At 46.5% G+C, this 16491-nt stretch overlaps 1 protein-coding gene across 1 annotated transcript in view; it reads right to left on the reverse strand.

The window, feature by feature from the left end:
- Positions 1-16491, reverse strand: part of fbxo41 (F-box protein 41) — a 451090-nt gene that overhangs the window by 13343 nt on the left and 421256 nt on the right. Inside the window, exon 12 of the mRNA XM_080183008.1 lies at positions 3969-4127. Within this exon, the coding sequence (XP_080039134.1) occupies positions 3969-4127 (159 nt within the window). The remainder of the gene's footprint in view (positions 1-3968; positions 4128-16491) is intronic.

A 16491-nucleotide genomic window follows, 5' to 3' on the forward strand; every position in this document is an offset into this window, starting at 1 on the left:
TCATCAGCAAACTTACTAATCCACCCAACTATACCCTCATCCAGATCATTAATAAAAATTACAAACAGCAGTGGCCCCAAAACATCCCTGAGGCACACCACTCGTAACCGAACTCCATGATGAATATTTACCATCAACCACCACCCTCTGTCTCCTATCTGCTAGCCAATTCCTGATCCAATTCCCTAGATCACCCCCAATCCCATACATCTGCATTTTCTGCAGAAGCCTACCATGGTGAACCTTATCAAACGCCTTACTAAAATCCATATACACCACGTCCACTGCCTTACCCCCATCCACCTCTTTGGTCACTTTCTCAAAAAACTCAATAAGGTTAGTAAGGCACGACCTACCCTTCACAAAACCATGCTGACTATCTCCAATCAATTCTTTACTCTCCAAATAACTATAAATCCTATCCCGAATAATTTTTTCTAAAACCTTGCCCACAACAGAAGTGAGACTCACCGGTCTATAATTCCCAGGGAAGTCTCTGCTCCCCTTCTTAAACAATGGGACAACATTCGCTAACCTCCAATCTTCCGGTACTATACCAGAGGCCAACGACGACCTGAAGATCAGAGCCAGAGGCTCTGCAATCACTTCTCTTGCCTCCCAGAGAATCCTGGGGTAAATCCCATCCGGACCAGGGGACTTATCTATTTTCAGACCCTCCAGAATATCTAGCACATCCTCCTTATCAACTGCAACACTGTCAATTCTACTCCCCTGCAATCCAGTGTCCTCCTCAGCTATATCCATGTCCCCTTGCGTGAACACCGAAGAGAAATATTGGTTCAATGCCTCTCCAATCTCCTCCGGTTCCACACATAACTTCCCTCTGCTGTCTATAACTGGCCCTAATCTTGCCCTAACCAACCTTCTGTTCTTAACATACCTATAGAACGCCTTAGGATTCTCCTTAACCCTATCAGCCACAGTCTTCTCATGTCCTCTTTTAGCCCTTCTTAGCTCACTCTTCAACTCCCTCCTAGCCAATCTAAAGTTTTCTAGTGCACTACCCGAGCCCTCACGTCTCATCCGAACATAAGCCTCCTTTTTCCTCTTAACCAACGAAAAACTTTTTTGGTGCACCACGGTTCCCTAGCCCTACCAATTCCTCCTTGCCTGACAGGGACATACCTATCACAGACTCGCAGTAGCTGCTCCTTGAAAAAACTCCACATTTCAGACATTCCCAGTCCCTGTAATCTCCTAGTCCAACCTATGCTTCCTAATTCTCTCCTAATAGCCTCATAATTACCCTTCCCCCAGCTAAAACCACTAGCCCGAGGATCATTCCTATCCCTTTCCATCACTAAGGTGAACGTAACCGAATTGTGGTCACTATCACCAAAATGCACACCAACTTCCAAGTCTAGCACCTGGTCTGGCTCATTTCCCAGCACCAAATCCAATATAGCCTCACCTCTAGTTGGCCTATCTACATACTGAGTCAAAAAACCTTCCTGCACGCTTTGTACAAAAACTGACCCCTCTAACGAGCTAGAGCTATAACAATTCCAATCAATATTAGTAAAGTTAAAATCCCCCATACTTTCACTCCTAACCAGGATCGTCTCCGCAATCCTTTCCTCAACCTCTCTAGAACTTTTAGGAGGTCTATAAAAGACTCCCAACAGGGTGACCTCTCCTCTCCTATTGGCCTACTCCTGCTCCTATTTCTTATGTTCTTATAAGAACATAAGAAACAGGAGCAGGAGTAGGCCATCTAGCCCTTCGAGCCTGCCCCGCCATTCAATAAGATCATGGCTGATCTGTTATGTTTCGGACAGAATGGGAAATTAAGGCCACAATCAGAACAGCAATGATTTTACTGAACGTGAAGCAGACTCGAAGAGCCAAATGGCCGGCTCCTGCTCCCAATTTGTATGCCCATAATATGCCATTGCAAATTATCAAATTTCTAATTGTCCATCTTTAAATCAGTTTTTTGTGCCGGTCTTCACGGAGGAGGACACAAATAGCTTGCTGAATATTAAAGATAGAAGGATGGTAGGAGATGAGGTCCTCAATGCAATTACTGTCACTAGAGAGGTAGTGCTCGATAGACTAACGGGACTGATGGTGGACAAGTCCCCAGGACCGGATGGAATGCATCCCAGGGTTCTGAAAGAAATGGCAGAAGTAATAGCAGATGCCTGAGTAATTATTTATCAAAATTCGCTGGACTCCGGGGAAGTGCCAGAAGATTGGAAAATGGCTAATGTTACGCCGCTGTTTAAAAAACGTGGCAGACAAAAGGCAGGGAATTATAGGCCGGTTAGTTTAACGTCTGTAGTTGGAAAAATGCTTAAATCCGTCATCAAAGAAAAAATAGCAAGACACCTAGAAAAGAACGGTTTGATCAAGCAGATGCAGCATGGATTCGTGAAGGGGAAGTCATGTTTAACAAATTTATTGGATTTCTATGAGGATGTGACTAGTGCGGTAGACAGAGGGGAACCGGTGGATGTGGTGTTTTTAGATTTCCAGAAGGCGTTCAGAAGGTTAGGGGGCACGGAGTTGGGGGTAAGGTGTTACCGTGGATTGAGGATTGGTTGTCCAACAGGAAGCAGGGAGTTGGAATCAATGGGTACTATTCTGGTTGGCAGTTGGTGACTAGTGGAGTGCCGCAGGGATCGGTGCTGGGGCCTCAACTGTTTACCATTTGCATAGATGATCTGGAGGAGGGGGCTGAGTGTAGGGTGACAAAATTTGCTGATGACCCGAAGATGAGTGCAAAAGCAAATTGTGCAGAAGGTGCGGAAAGTCTGCAGAGAGATCTGGATAGGCTGAGTGAGTGGGCGAGGACCTGGCGGATGGGGTATAATGTTAGCAAATGTGAGGTTACCTACCTTGGTAGGAATAATAGTAGGAGGGATTATTATTTAAAGGGCGAAAAGCTGCAGCATGCTACGGTGCAGAGGGACCTGGGAGTCCTTGTGCACGAATCGCAAAAACCCAGTCTGCAGGTGCAGCAGGTGATCAAGAAGGCGAATGGGATGCTGGCCTTTATAGCGAGGGGGATAGAATAGAAAAGTAGCGAGGTCTTGCTGCAACTGTACAGGGCACTGGTGAGGCCACAACTGGAGTACTGTGTGCAGTTTTGGTCCCCACGTTTGCGAAAGGATATATTGACCTTGGAGGGAGTACAGAGAAGGTTCACCAGGCTGATACCAGAGATGAGGGGGTTAGCTTATGAAGAGAGATTGAATGGACTGGGTCTGTACTCGTTAAGAGTTTAGAAGGCTGAGGGGGGATCTAATAAAGACTTACAAGATAATGAAGGGGCTAGATAGGGTAGAGGTAGAGAGACTCTTCCTGCTTAGAGAAGATAGCAGAACTAGAGGGCACAGCCTCAAAATAAGGGGGGGGCAGTTTAGAACGGAGTTGAGGAGGAACTTCTTCACTCAAAGGGTGGTGAAGCTCTGGAATTCTCTACCCATTGAAGTGGTGGAGGTTACCTCGCTGAATATATTTAAGTCACAGGTAGATAGATTTCTGATAGACAGGGGAATTAAGGGCCATGGGGAGAAAGCAGGAAAGTGGAACTGATCCACTTCAGATCAGCTATGATCTTATTGAATGGCGGGGCAGGCTCGAAGGGCTAGATGGCCTACTCCCGCTCCTATTTCTTGTGTACTTATCTCTCAACCACTAACATAATTATTTTGTCTTCTGTGGAGTTTGCACATTCTCCCTGTTTTTGCATGGGTTTCCTCTGGGTACACCGGTTTCCTCCCACATTACAAAGATATGAAGGTTAGGTTGATTAGCCATGCTAAATTGTCCTTTAGTTGTCAGGGATACTAGCAGGGTAAACAGGAAGGGATACAGAGATAGGGCCTGGGTGGGATTGTTGTCGGTGCCGGCTTGATGGGCCGAATTGCCTCCTTCTGCACTGCAAGGATTCTATGATTCTATAAATCTGTAGAATTATTGAAAGAACAAATTATACTTACTGTTAAAATGGAGTAGAGCTTTTGGGGTGACCGGGGTTGATGTCAGGACAAGCATCTCTAATCCCTTTAATCCTTCCCGACAAACTTCTGCTGCTACTTCCTGGCTTATTTCAGTCACATGATCAAGTTCCAGAACTTGCAATCGGATGCAGTTTCGAGCTAAAGAATAAATTTTATGCAGTGTAAATAATATGTAACCTGAGAATAACATTTAACTGTTTATCTGCAGAACAATCTAGAAATCATGGAATGATTAAAGTGGTACTAAACATAACTAGTGCAAAATTTGCATGTGTAGGCTGTGTTTTTGGGCTCACATACATTAGGATGATCCATGAGGGAAAGAGATACAGCGGACAGGATAAAAATGTTTCTCGTGTTGGAGAACTCTAGAACCGGGGGACACAGATTCGGGAAAAGTGACAGAAGGTGTAGCGGGGACATGAAGAACTTTTATATGCAGAGGGTGGTGGGTTTCTAGAATTTGCTGCCCGAGTTCATGATGGAGGCAGAGAGCCAAAACTCTTTTAAAAAGTACCTGGATCGGCACTTCAGTGCTGTAAGCTACAAGGTGTGGCTGGGTGCAAGAAAGTGAGGTTAGAAAGGGCACCTCTGTATCCTCAAATTGGCATGGACAAGATGAACCGAATGGCCTCCTACTGTGCTGCAATTTTTCTATTATCTACGTCCATAAGACCATAAGAAATAGGAAAAGTGGTTTGATCCCTCAAGCCTGCTCTGCCCACTCAATAGGATCATGGCTGATTTAGTTTCTCGCATCTGGGTTCGATTCCTGGCTTGGGTCACTATCTGTGTGGAGTTTGCACCTCCTCCCTGTGCCTGCATGAGTTTCCTCTGGGTGCTCCGGTTTCCTCCCACATTCTGAAAGATATGCTACTCAAGTAGATTGTCACATTAAATTCTTCTTCAGTGTGCCCAAACAGGCGCTGGAGTGTGGTAACTAGGGGATTTTCACAGTTACTTCATTATAGTGTGAATGTAGCCTACTTAGAACCATAGAACGTTACAGCACAGAAACAGGCCTTTTGGCCCTTCTTGTCTGTGCCGAACTATCTTTCTGCCTAGTCCCACTGACCTGCACCTGGACCATATCCCTCCACACCCCTCTCAACCATGTACCTGTCCAAGTTTTTCTTAAGTGTTAAAAGTGAGCCCGTATTTACCACTTTATCCGGCAGCTCATTCCACACTCCCACCACTCTCTGTGTGAAGAATCCCCCCCCTAATATTCCCTTTAATCTTTTCCCCCTTCACCCTTAACCCATGTCCTGTAGTTTTTTTTTCTCCCCTAGCCTCAGTGGAAAAAGCCTGCTTGCATTCACTCTATCTATACCCATCAAAATCTTATACACCTCTATCAAATCTCCCCTCATTCTTCTACACTCCAGGGAATAAAGTCCTAACTTATTCAACTATCTCTGTAACTCAGTTTCTCAAGTCCTGGCAATATCCTTGTAAACCTTCTCTGCATTCTTTCAATCTTATTGATATCCTTCCTGTAATTAGGTGACCAAAACTGCACACAATACTCTAAATTCAGCCTCACCAATGTCTTAAACATCACCATAATGTTTCAACTCTTTTAGAAATCTCTTACTTAAATCTCATGGGATAAAAGGAGTGGTGGCTAGGTTAAATCTCATGGAATAAAAGGAGGTGGCTAGATGGGTAGAGAAATGGCTTGGCCACAGAAGGCAGAGGGTATCAGTGGAAGGGTCTTTTTCCGGTTGGAGGTCTGTGACCAGTGGTGTTCCACAGGGCTCTGTACTGGGACCTCTGTTATTTGTGATATATATAAATGATTTGGAAGAAGGTGTAACTGGTGTGATCAGTAAGTTTGCCGATGACACAAAGATGGCTGGACTTGCGGATAGCGATGAACATTGTCGGAGATTATAGCAGGATATAGATAAGCTGGAAAATTGGGCAGAGAAATGGCAGATGGAATTTAATCCAGATAAATGTGAGGTGATGTATTTTGGCAGAAATAATGTAGGGGGGAGTTATATGACAAAGGGTAGATCTATAAAGAGTATAGAAACGCAGAGGAACTTGAGGGTGCAAGTGCACAAGTATTTGAAGGTGGCAGTACAAGTGGAGAAGGTAGTGAAGAAAGCTTATGGTATGTTAACCTTTATAGGAAGGGGTATAGAGTATAAGAGCTGGAGTCTAAAGTTGCAGTTGTATGAAACGTTGGTTAGGCCGCATTTGGAGTACGGCGTCCAGCTCTGGTCACCTTACTACCGGAAAGATGTGGAGACCCTGGAGGGAGTGCAGAGGTGGTTTACTAGGATGCTGTCTGGTATGGAAGGACTGGGTTATGAGGAAAGAATAGGCAAATTGGGGCTGTTTTCCCTAGAAAGACGGAGACTGAGGGGAGATCTAATAGAGGTATATAAGATTATGAAGGGTACAGATAGAGTAAACAGTGGTAAGCTTTTTCCTAGATCGGAAACACACATTACGAGGGGCCACGGGCTTAGGGTGAGAGGTATAATTTGGATGTTAGAGGGAGGTTTTTCACACAGAGGGTAGTGGGGGTATGGAATGCTCTGCCAAGCAAGGTGGTGGAGGCAGGCACGCTGGAGTTGTTTAAGAGTTACTTAGACAGGCACATGAGCAGGATGGAGATGGAGGGATATACGAGACTGTTTTAAATAAGGTTCAGGAGGCTTGGGATGTCCCTGGGAATCAATTGATTCCTATGGACCTTCCAACATATTTTCTGGCTCACTTGTTTTACTTTTGAGCTTCTGGGGATCCCCGTAAATGTGTGTATAAGGATGTGCATGGGACTGATGTTTTTCTTTTTTAATCCACAGGTGCTTCGGTCCGCCTTGTTGCCCGAGGGGCATACACACGATGGGTCGTACAAGAAGTGTGAGGTAATTCACTTTGGTAGGAATAACAGATGTGTTGAGTATAGGGCTAACGGGAGGACTTTGAATAGTGTGGATGAACAGAGGGATCTAGGTGTATGTGTACATAGATCCCTGAAAGTTGGGAATCAAGTAGATAGGGTTGTTAAGAAGGCATACGGTGTCTTGGCGTTTATTGGTAGGGGGATTGAATTTAGGAGCCGCAGCGTCATGTTGCAACTGTACACAACTCTGGTGCGGCCGCACTTGGAGTACTGTGTGCAGTTCTGGTCCCCACATTACAGGAAGGATGTGGAGGCTTTGGAGAGGGTGCACAGGAGGTTTACCAGGATGTTGCCTGGTATGGAGGGGAGGCCCTATGAGGAGAGACTGAGGGATTTGGGGTTGTTTTCGCTGGAAAGAAGGCGGCTAAGAGGGGATCTTATTGAAACATATAAGATGATTCGAGGTTTAGATAGGGTGGACAGTGATAGCCTTTTTCCTCGGATGGAGAAAGCTAGCACGAGGGGGCATGGCTTTAAATTAAGGGGGGGTAGTTATAGGACGGATGTCAGGGGTAGGTTCTTTACCCAGAGGGTGGTGAGGGATTGGAATGCCCTGCCTGCTGCGGTTGTAAATGCGCCTAGTTTGGGGGCGTTTAAGAGATCTGTGGATAGGTTTATGGACGAACATAAGAACATAAGAAATAGGAGCAGGAGTAGGCCATCTAGCCCTTCGAGCCTGCCCCGCCATTCAATAAGATCATGGCTGATCTGTTGTAGCTCAGTTCCACTTTCCCGCCCTCTCCCCATAACCCTTAATCCCCTCTCTTATCAAGAACCCATCAACCCGCTTCTTAAAAATATTTAGCGAGGCAGCCTCCACCACTTCAACGGGCAGAGAATTCCAGAGATTCACCACCCTTTGAGTGAAGAAGTTCCTCCTCAACTCCGTTCTAAACCGCCTCCCCTTTATCTTGAGGCTGTGCCCCCTAGTCCTACTGTCTTTTTTGAGCGGGAAGAGTCTCTCCACCTCTATCCTATCCATCCCATTCATCATCTTATACGTCTCAATGAGATCTCCCCTCATTCTTCTAAACTCTAACGAGTACAAGCCTAGTTTATTCAGCCTCTCCTCATAGCTCAATCCCCTCAACTCCGGTATCAGCCTAGTAAACCTCCTCTGCACTCCCTCCAGGGCCAAAATATCCTTGCGCAGGTGCGGCGCCCAAAACTGCACACAGTACTCCAGCTGCGGCCTCACCAATGCCCTATACAGCTGCAGCAAGACCTCCCTACTTTTATATTCAATCCCCCTCGCTATGAAGGCCAGCATCCCATTCGCCTTCCTGACCACCTGCTGCACCTGCAAGCTGGGTTTTGGTTTAGGTTAGTGGGTCATTGTTTTTTAACTGGTCGGCGCAACATTGTGGGCCGAAGGGCCTGTTCTGCGCTGTAATGTTCTATGTAAGGGCTGCTCTTGGTTGTTTCGAGAATAGCCTAGTACTTCACGTCGTTTGTGTACGCTTAAACTGGACCAGCAACACGACAGCTCAGTGACTATCACTGTTTGCTGTGCAGATACATGGATCGGGCCAGTGTCTGTGGGAGTTTGCGCATTCTCCCCATGCTTGCGTGGGTTTTCTCCGGGTGCTCCAGTTTCCTCCCACACCCCAAAGCTGTGCTGTTAGGCTGATTGGTGTAACAAATTGTCCCTAAATTAGTCTTCCCTCAATGTGGAATGCCATCGGCATAGACAAGGATCACAGGTGAAGAGGGGACTCATAATGTTAAAATGGCGGCGCGGGCTCGTTGGGCCGAAGGGCCTGTTTCCCGTGCTGTGTTGTTCTTTGTACAGCACAGGAAACAGGCCCTTCAGCCCTCCGAGCCTGTGTAATCTCATGTGTCCAACTAGACCATTTGTTTGTATCCCTCCATGCCCAGGCTTTTCATGTGACTATCCAGATAAGTCTTAAACGATCCCAGCGTGTCCGCCTCTATCACCTTGCTTGGCAGTGCATTCCAGGCCTCCACCACCCTCTGCGTAAAATATGTCACTCTGACATCTGTGTTAAACCTTGCCCCCCTCACCTTGAACCTGTGACCCCTTGTGTTCGTCACCTCAGACACTGGGAAAAGTTTCCCACTGTTCAACCTATCTATGCCCTTCATAATTTTATAAACCTCTATTAGGTTGCCCCTCATCCTCCAAATTTCCAGGGAGAACAACCCCAGTTTACCCAATCTCTCCTCATAGCTAAGGCCCTCCATACCAGGCAACATCCTGGTAAACCTTCTCTGTATTCTCTCCAAAGCCTCCACGTCCTTCTGGAAGTGTGGCGACCAGAACTGGACGCAGTATTCCAAATGTGGCCTAACCAACGTTCTATATAGCTGCAACATCATATGCCAACTTTTATACTCTATACCCCGTCCTATAAAGGCAAGCATACCATATGCCTTCTTCACCACCTTCTCCACCTGTGCTGCCACCTTTAAGGGTCTGTGGACCTGCACTCCCAGGTCCCTCTGTGTGTCTATACTCCTGATGGTTCTGCCATTTATTGTATAGCTCCCCCCTACATTAGTTCTACCAAAATGCATCATTTCACATTTATCTGGATTAAATTCCACCTGCCATTTCTCTGCCCAGTTTTCCAGCCTATCTATATCCTGCTGTATTCTCTGACAATGTTCATCGCTATCCGCAACTCCAGCCATCTTTGTGTGGCTCGCAAACTTACTGATCACACCAGTTACACCTTCTTCCAAATCACTTATATATATCACAAATAGCAGAGGTCCCAATACAGAGCCCTGCGGAACACCACTGGTCACAGACCTCCAACTGGAAAAAGACCCTTCCACTGCTACCCTCTGTCTTCTATGGCCAAGCCAGTTCTCCACCCATCAAGCTAGCTCTTCTTTTATCTTGTGAGATTTAACCTTTTGCATCAACCTGCCATGAGGGACTTTGTCAAATGCTTTACTAAAATCCATACAGACGACATCCATGGCTCTTCCCTCGTCAATCGTTTTTGTCACCTCCTCAAAAAACTCAATCAAATTTGTGAGGCATGACCTTCCTCTTACAAAACCATGCTGTCTATCGCTAATGAGATTATTCCGTTCTAAATGTGCATACATTCTATCTCTCAGAATCTTCTCCAACAATTTCCCTACCACCTATAATTACCCGGGTTATCCCTGCTACCCTTCTTAAATAACGGTACCACATTTGCTATCCTCCAATCCTCTGGGACCTCACCTGTGTCCAGTGAAGAGGCTAAAATTTCTGTTCGAGATGGGATAAGTAAAGGGATTAACGGTTATGGTGAGTGGGTGGGTAAGTGGAGCTGAGTCCATGAAAAGATCAACCATGATCTTATATTGAAGTTGAATGGCGGAGCAGGTTTGAGGTGCCAGATGACCTACTCCTGGTTCTTATGTTCTTAAGTGGAGAAGTGTGAGGTAATTCATTTTGGTAGGAATAACAGATGTGTTGAGTATAGGGCTAACGGGAGGACTTTGAATAGAGTGGAGGAGCAGAGGGATCTAGGTGTATGTGTACATAGATCCCTGAAAGTTGGGAATCAAGTAGATAAGGTTGTTAAGAAGGCATACAGTGTCTTGGCGTTTATTGGTAGGGGGATTGAATTTAGGAGTCGCAGCGTCATGATGCAACTGTACACAACTCTGGTGCGGCCGCACTTGGAGTATTGTGTGCAGTTCTGGTCCCCACATTACAGGAAGGATGTAGAGGCTTTGGAGAGGGTGCAGAGGAGGTTTACCAGGATGTTGCCTGGTATGGAGGGGAGATCCTATGAGGAGAGACTGAGAGATTTGGGGTTGTTTTTGCTGGAAAGAAGGCGGCTAAGAGGGGATCTTATTGAAACATATAAGATGATTAGAGGTTTAGACAGGGTGGATAGTGATAGCCTTTTTCCTAGGATGGAGAAAGCTAGCACGAGGGGGCATGGCTTTAAATTAAGGGGGGGTAGTTATAGGACTGATGTCAGGGGTAGGTTCTTTACCCAGAGGGTGGTGAGGGACTGGAATGCCCTGCCTGCTGCAGTTGTAAATGCGCCTAGTTTGGGGGCGTTTAAGAGATCTGTGGATAGGTTTATGGATGAAATGGGATTGGTTTAGATTAGTGGGTTAGTGTTGTTTTTTTTAAAAGCTGGTCGGCGCAACATCGTGGGCCGAAGGGCCTGTTCTGCGCTGTAATGTTCTATGTTCTAAGTGCTGGGAAATGGGATTAGACCAACTTTAGTGGCAGATATCCTTGGTGCAGCATTGATGGGTTGAAGGACCATTTGTACGCTGTAAGACTTTATGAATCTATGACAATTTTCCCAGTGTGGGGAATTCCAAATTCGAAACACTGAGTGGATTTTGTCTTCTTAATTCCCTCCTGAATCTCCTGCCCCCTCTCCAATCGGACTATCTATACGTTGTTCCAAAAAACCTTCCTGGACACACTGAATAAAGTTCTCAGCATCTGGACCCTTAGCCCCAAAGGATTTCCAGCCAATCTGAGGAAAATTAAAGTCTCTCACTACAACGTCTCTATTATTTCTACATCTGCCCAGAATCTGCTTACATATCTGTTCTTTAACTTCCCACGGGCTGCTGGGAGGTCTGTAGTACACTCCCATCATAGTGACTGCCCCCTTTCTGTTTCTGAGTTCTACCCACAGTGTCTCATTTCATGATTCTTCCAAGTACAAGAACAAGTGCATGTTAACTAAAAGCAGCGTCACAGGTCGAAGGGTGATGAAGAAGGCATTTAGTGCACTGGCCTTCATCAGTCAGGGCACTGAGGCGAGGAGTTGGGACATGGTTATATTTGTGTAAGTTGTTGGTGAGGATGCACTTGGAGTATTGTGTACAGTTTTGGTCACCCTGATATAGTAAAGACATTGATAAAGTGGAAAGAGTACAGAGAAGATTGACGAAGACGTTGTAAGGGTCACTGAGCCGGAGTTATAGGGAGTGATTGGCCAGGATAGGGCTTTATTCATCAAGTCAGAGAATCACAGAGATTTACAGCATGAAAACAGGCCCTTCAGCCCAACTTGTCCATGCCGCCCTTTTTTTAAAACCCCTAAGCTAATCCCAATTGCCTGCATTTGGCCCATATCCCTCTACATAAGAACATAAGAAACAAGAGCAGGAGTAGGCCATCTAGCCCTTCGAGCCTGCCCCGCCATTCAATAAGATCATGGCTGATCTGTCGTGGCTCAGTTCCACTTTCCCGCCCTCTCCCCATAACCCTTAATCCCCTCTCTTATCAAAAACCTATCAACCCGCGTCTTAAAAATATTTAGCGAGGCAGCCTCCACCACTTCAACGGGCAGAGAATTCCAGAGATTCACCACCCTTTGAGTGAAGAAGTTCCTCCTCAACTCCGTTCTAAACTGCACCCCCACTTTATCTTGAGGCTGTGCCCTCTAGTCCTAATGTCCTGTCTGAGTGGGAAGAGCCTCTCCACCTCTATCCTATCCATCCCATTCATCATCTTATACGTCTCAATGAGATCTCCCCTCATTCTTCCAAACTCTAACGAGTACAAGCCCAGTTTATTCAGCCTCCCCTCATAGCTCAACCCCCTCAACTCCGGTATCAGCCTAGTAAACCTCCTCTGCACTCCCTCCAAGGCCAAAATATCCTTGCGTAAGTACGGCACCCAAAACTGCACACAGTACTCCAGCTGCGGCCTCACCAGTGCCCTGTACAGTTGCAGCAAGACCTCCCTACTTTTATATTCAATCCCCCTTGCTATGAAGGCCAGCATCCCATTCGTCTTCCTGACCACCTGCTGCACCTGCAGGCTGGGTTTTTGCGACTCATGCACAAGGACCCTGAGGTCCCTCTGCACCGTAGCATGCTGCAGTTTTTCGCCATCTAAGTAGTAGTCCTTCCTACCATTATTCTTACCAAAGTGGGCAACCTCACACTTGCCAACATTAAATTCCATTTGCCAGTTCCTGGCCCATTCGCCCAGCCTATCTAGATCCTTCTGTAGACTCTCCACACCCTCCGCACAATTTGCCGTTCCACCAATCTTGGTGTCATCAGCAAATTTCAACACCATACACTCGGTTCCCTCCTCCAGATCATCTATATAAATGGTAAATAGCTGAGGCCCCAGCACTGACCCCTGGGGCACTCCACGAGTCACCAACCGCCCATCCGAATAGCACCCATTGACCCCCACTCTCTGCCTCCTATTTGACAGCCAATCCCCTATCCACGCTAACACCCTACCCCCAACTCCATGCCCCCTAACCTTCTGTAACAACCTCTTGTGCGGCACCTTATCAAAGGCCTTCTGAAAATCAAGAAACACCACATCCACCGGCTCTCCTCTATCCACCGCCCTAGACACATCCTCATAGAATTCCAATAAATTCGTCAGACACGACTTCCCCTTAACGAAACCGTGCTGCATCTGCTCTATCAAACAATTCTCCTCAAGACGCCTCGCTATTTTCTCCTTGATTACGGATTCAAGCATTTTTCCTACAATAGACATTAAACTAATCGGCCTATAATTCCTTGCCTTTTGCCTGCCACCCTTCTTAAACAACGGCGTAACATTAGCCGTTTTCCAATCTTCCGGCACCTCCCCGGAATCCAGCGAGGTTTGGAAAATAATCATCAAAGCATCCACTATCACCTCCTCCATTTCTTTCAGAACCCTTGGATGCATTCCATCCGGTCCTGGGGACTTGTCCACAATCAGTCCCTCCAGTCTGTCGAGCACCGCCTCTCTAATAACAATAATGTCATTCAGGCCCTCCACTCCTACCATCTTTTTGTCGCTAACACCCGGCAAATTATTCACGTCCTCCTCCGTGAAGACCGAAACAAAAAAGTTATTCAAGGCCTCAGCCATTTCCCCATCCCCTACCACTAAGTCCCCCCTCTCATCCTCTAAGGGTCCGACGTTCACCCTAGCCAGCCTCTTCCTTTTTATATATTTATAAAAACTCTTACTTTTTTTTTATATTTAGCGCTAGCCCAGCTTCATAGTTTATACTACCCTTCTTTATCAACTTCTTTGTCAATCTTTGTTGATATTTAAACCTCTCCCAATCCTCTTCTCGCCCACTACTCTTAGCTATTCTAAACGCATCCGCTTTTAATTTAATACTCTCCTTTACCTCCTTCGTTATCCACGGCTGATTATCTCTCCTCCTACTATCCTTTTTGACCATCGGAATAAATTTCTGCTGAGCACCAAGAAAGATCTCTTTAAAGATCCTCCACTGTTCCTCAGCAGACCTACCTTCCAATGCGCTCCCCCAATCAACATTCACCAATTCCTCTCTCATCCTACCGTACTCCCCTCTGTTCAAACAAAGGACATATGTCCGGGAACCCACTTTCTCCTCCTCCATCTGCATCAGAAACTCCCCCATACAATGATCACTCTTCCCAAGAGGATCCTTCACCACAAGGTCCCTAATTCTACCCGCCTCATTACATAACACCAGATCCAAGATAGCTCGCTCCCTCGACGGCTCCAACACACACTGTTCAAGGAAACTATCCCGGCAGCATTCCAACAACTCTTCCTCAAGCCTACTGCGTCCAGCATGGGTCGACCAATCAATATGTAGATTGAAATCCCCCATAATTATCGCCGTTCCATTCCTGCACGCCGCATATATTTATGCGTTAATAGCCCGCCCCCACCTCCAGATCATTATTTGGGGGCCTATAGACGACACCCACCAGCGTCTTCCTCCCTTTGCTGGTCCTAATCTCCACCCACAACGATTCCACTTTCTGCTCCTTGGCTCCTATATCTTCCCTTACTACCACCCTGATGCTATCCTTAATCATGATGTGGGTATGCCGGCGTTGGACTGGCATAAACACAGTAAAAAGTCTGACAACACCAGGTTTTAGTCCAACCGATTTATTTGATAATAGACTCACAAGCTTTCGAGGTTTCCCTCTTCGTCAGGTGAATGGAGAGTTCTGGCCTCTGACAGAGCATATAAAGCACAGACAGTTTAGAGATTACTGATTAGAATGCGAATCCTTACACGTAACCTGCTGTTCAAGACCTGAAGTGGCTGACAATGTGAGTGGAAGGAGCACTGATCACAGGTTAAAGAGATGTGTATTGTCTCCAGACAGTACAGTAAGTGAGGTTTTGCAAACCCAGGCAAGTCACGGGGGTTACAGATAGTGCGACGTGAACCCAAGATCCCTGTTGAGACCGTCCTCATGTGTGCGGAACTTGGCTATCAGTCTCTGCTCAGCGACTCTGCGCTGTCGTGTGTCGTGAAGGCCGCCTTGGAGAATGCTTACCCGAAGGTCAGAGGCTGAATGCCCGTGACCACTGAAGTGTTCGCCAACAGGAAGGGAACAGTCTTGCCTGGTAATTGTCGAGCGATGTTCATGATGAACAGAGACTGATAGCCAAGTTCCGCACACATGAGGACGGTCTCAACAGGGATCTTGGGTTCATGTCGCACTATCTGTAACCCCCGTGACTTGCCTGGGTTTGCAAAACCTCACTTACTGTACTGTCTGGAGACAATACACATCTCTTTAACCTGTGATCAGTGCTCCTTCCACTCACATTGTCAGCCACTTCAGGTCTTGAACAGCAGGTTAGGTGTAAGGATTCGCATTCTAATCAGTAATCTCTAAACTGTCTGTGCTTTATATGCTCTGTCAGAGGCCAGAACTCTCCATTCACCTGACGAAGAGGGAAACCTCGAAAGCTTGTGAGTCTATTATCAAATAAATCGGTTGGACTAAAACCTGGTGTTGTCAGACTTTTTGCTATCCTTAATCAGCAGAGCTACGCCTCCCCCTTTTTCCTCCTGCCTATCCTTCCGAAACACTTGATACCCCTGGACATTCAGCTCCCAGTCCCTGTCACCCTGCAGCCACGTCTCTGTAATGGCCACCAGATCATATCCATTTGTGCTGATCTGCGCCACCAGCTCATCCACTTTATTCCGAATGCTTCGTGCATTCAGATAAAGTGCCTTCATCCCAGCCTTCACCTGTACCCTATTTGCAGGAACACCACCAACCTTACTCACGCACCCTACTCCCTTTATTATTGGGACATCCTTGGCCTCTTCCCGTACCTGTACCCTCTCCTTTACTTTAGACCCTGTAATTTCACCTACCCTCGCACCCTCCCCCCCCCCCTAATTAGTTTAAAGCCCTGTCTACAGTCCTATCTACACGATTCGCCAGGACTCTGGTCCCAGCACGGGTCAGACCAACCCCATCCCACCTGAACAGGTCCCACCTACCCCAATACTAATGCCAATGTCCCATAAATTCAAACCCAATCCTCCCACACCAATCCCTGAGCCACCCATTCACTTCTCTATACCCATCTTACCCGTGTGACTATCTAAATGCTTTTTAAAAGACAAAATTGTACCTGCCTCTACTACTATGTGTGGCAGCTTGTTCCAGACATTCATTCCAGATACCCTCTGTGTGAAACAATTGCCCCTCGGGACACCTTTGTATTTCTCCCCTCTCACCTTAAACCTATGCCTTCTACTTTTTGATTCCCCTACCTTTGGGAAAAGATATTGACTATCTAACTGACCTAACCCTAACCCTTCATTATTTCATAGGCCTCTATGAGATCAC

The sequence above is a fragment of the Carcharhinus amblyrhynchos genome, unplaced genomic scaffold (assembly GCF_965287045.1).
Source record: "Carcharhinus amblyrhynchos unplaced genomic scaffold, sCarAmb.v2.hapA chromosome_115, whole genome shotgun sequence".
Lineage (NCBI taxonomy): Eukaryota > Metazoa > Chordata > Chondrichthyes > Carcharhiniformes > Carcharhinidae > Carcharhinus > Carcharhinus amblyrhynchos.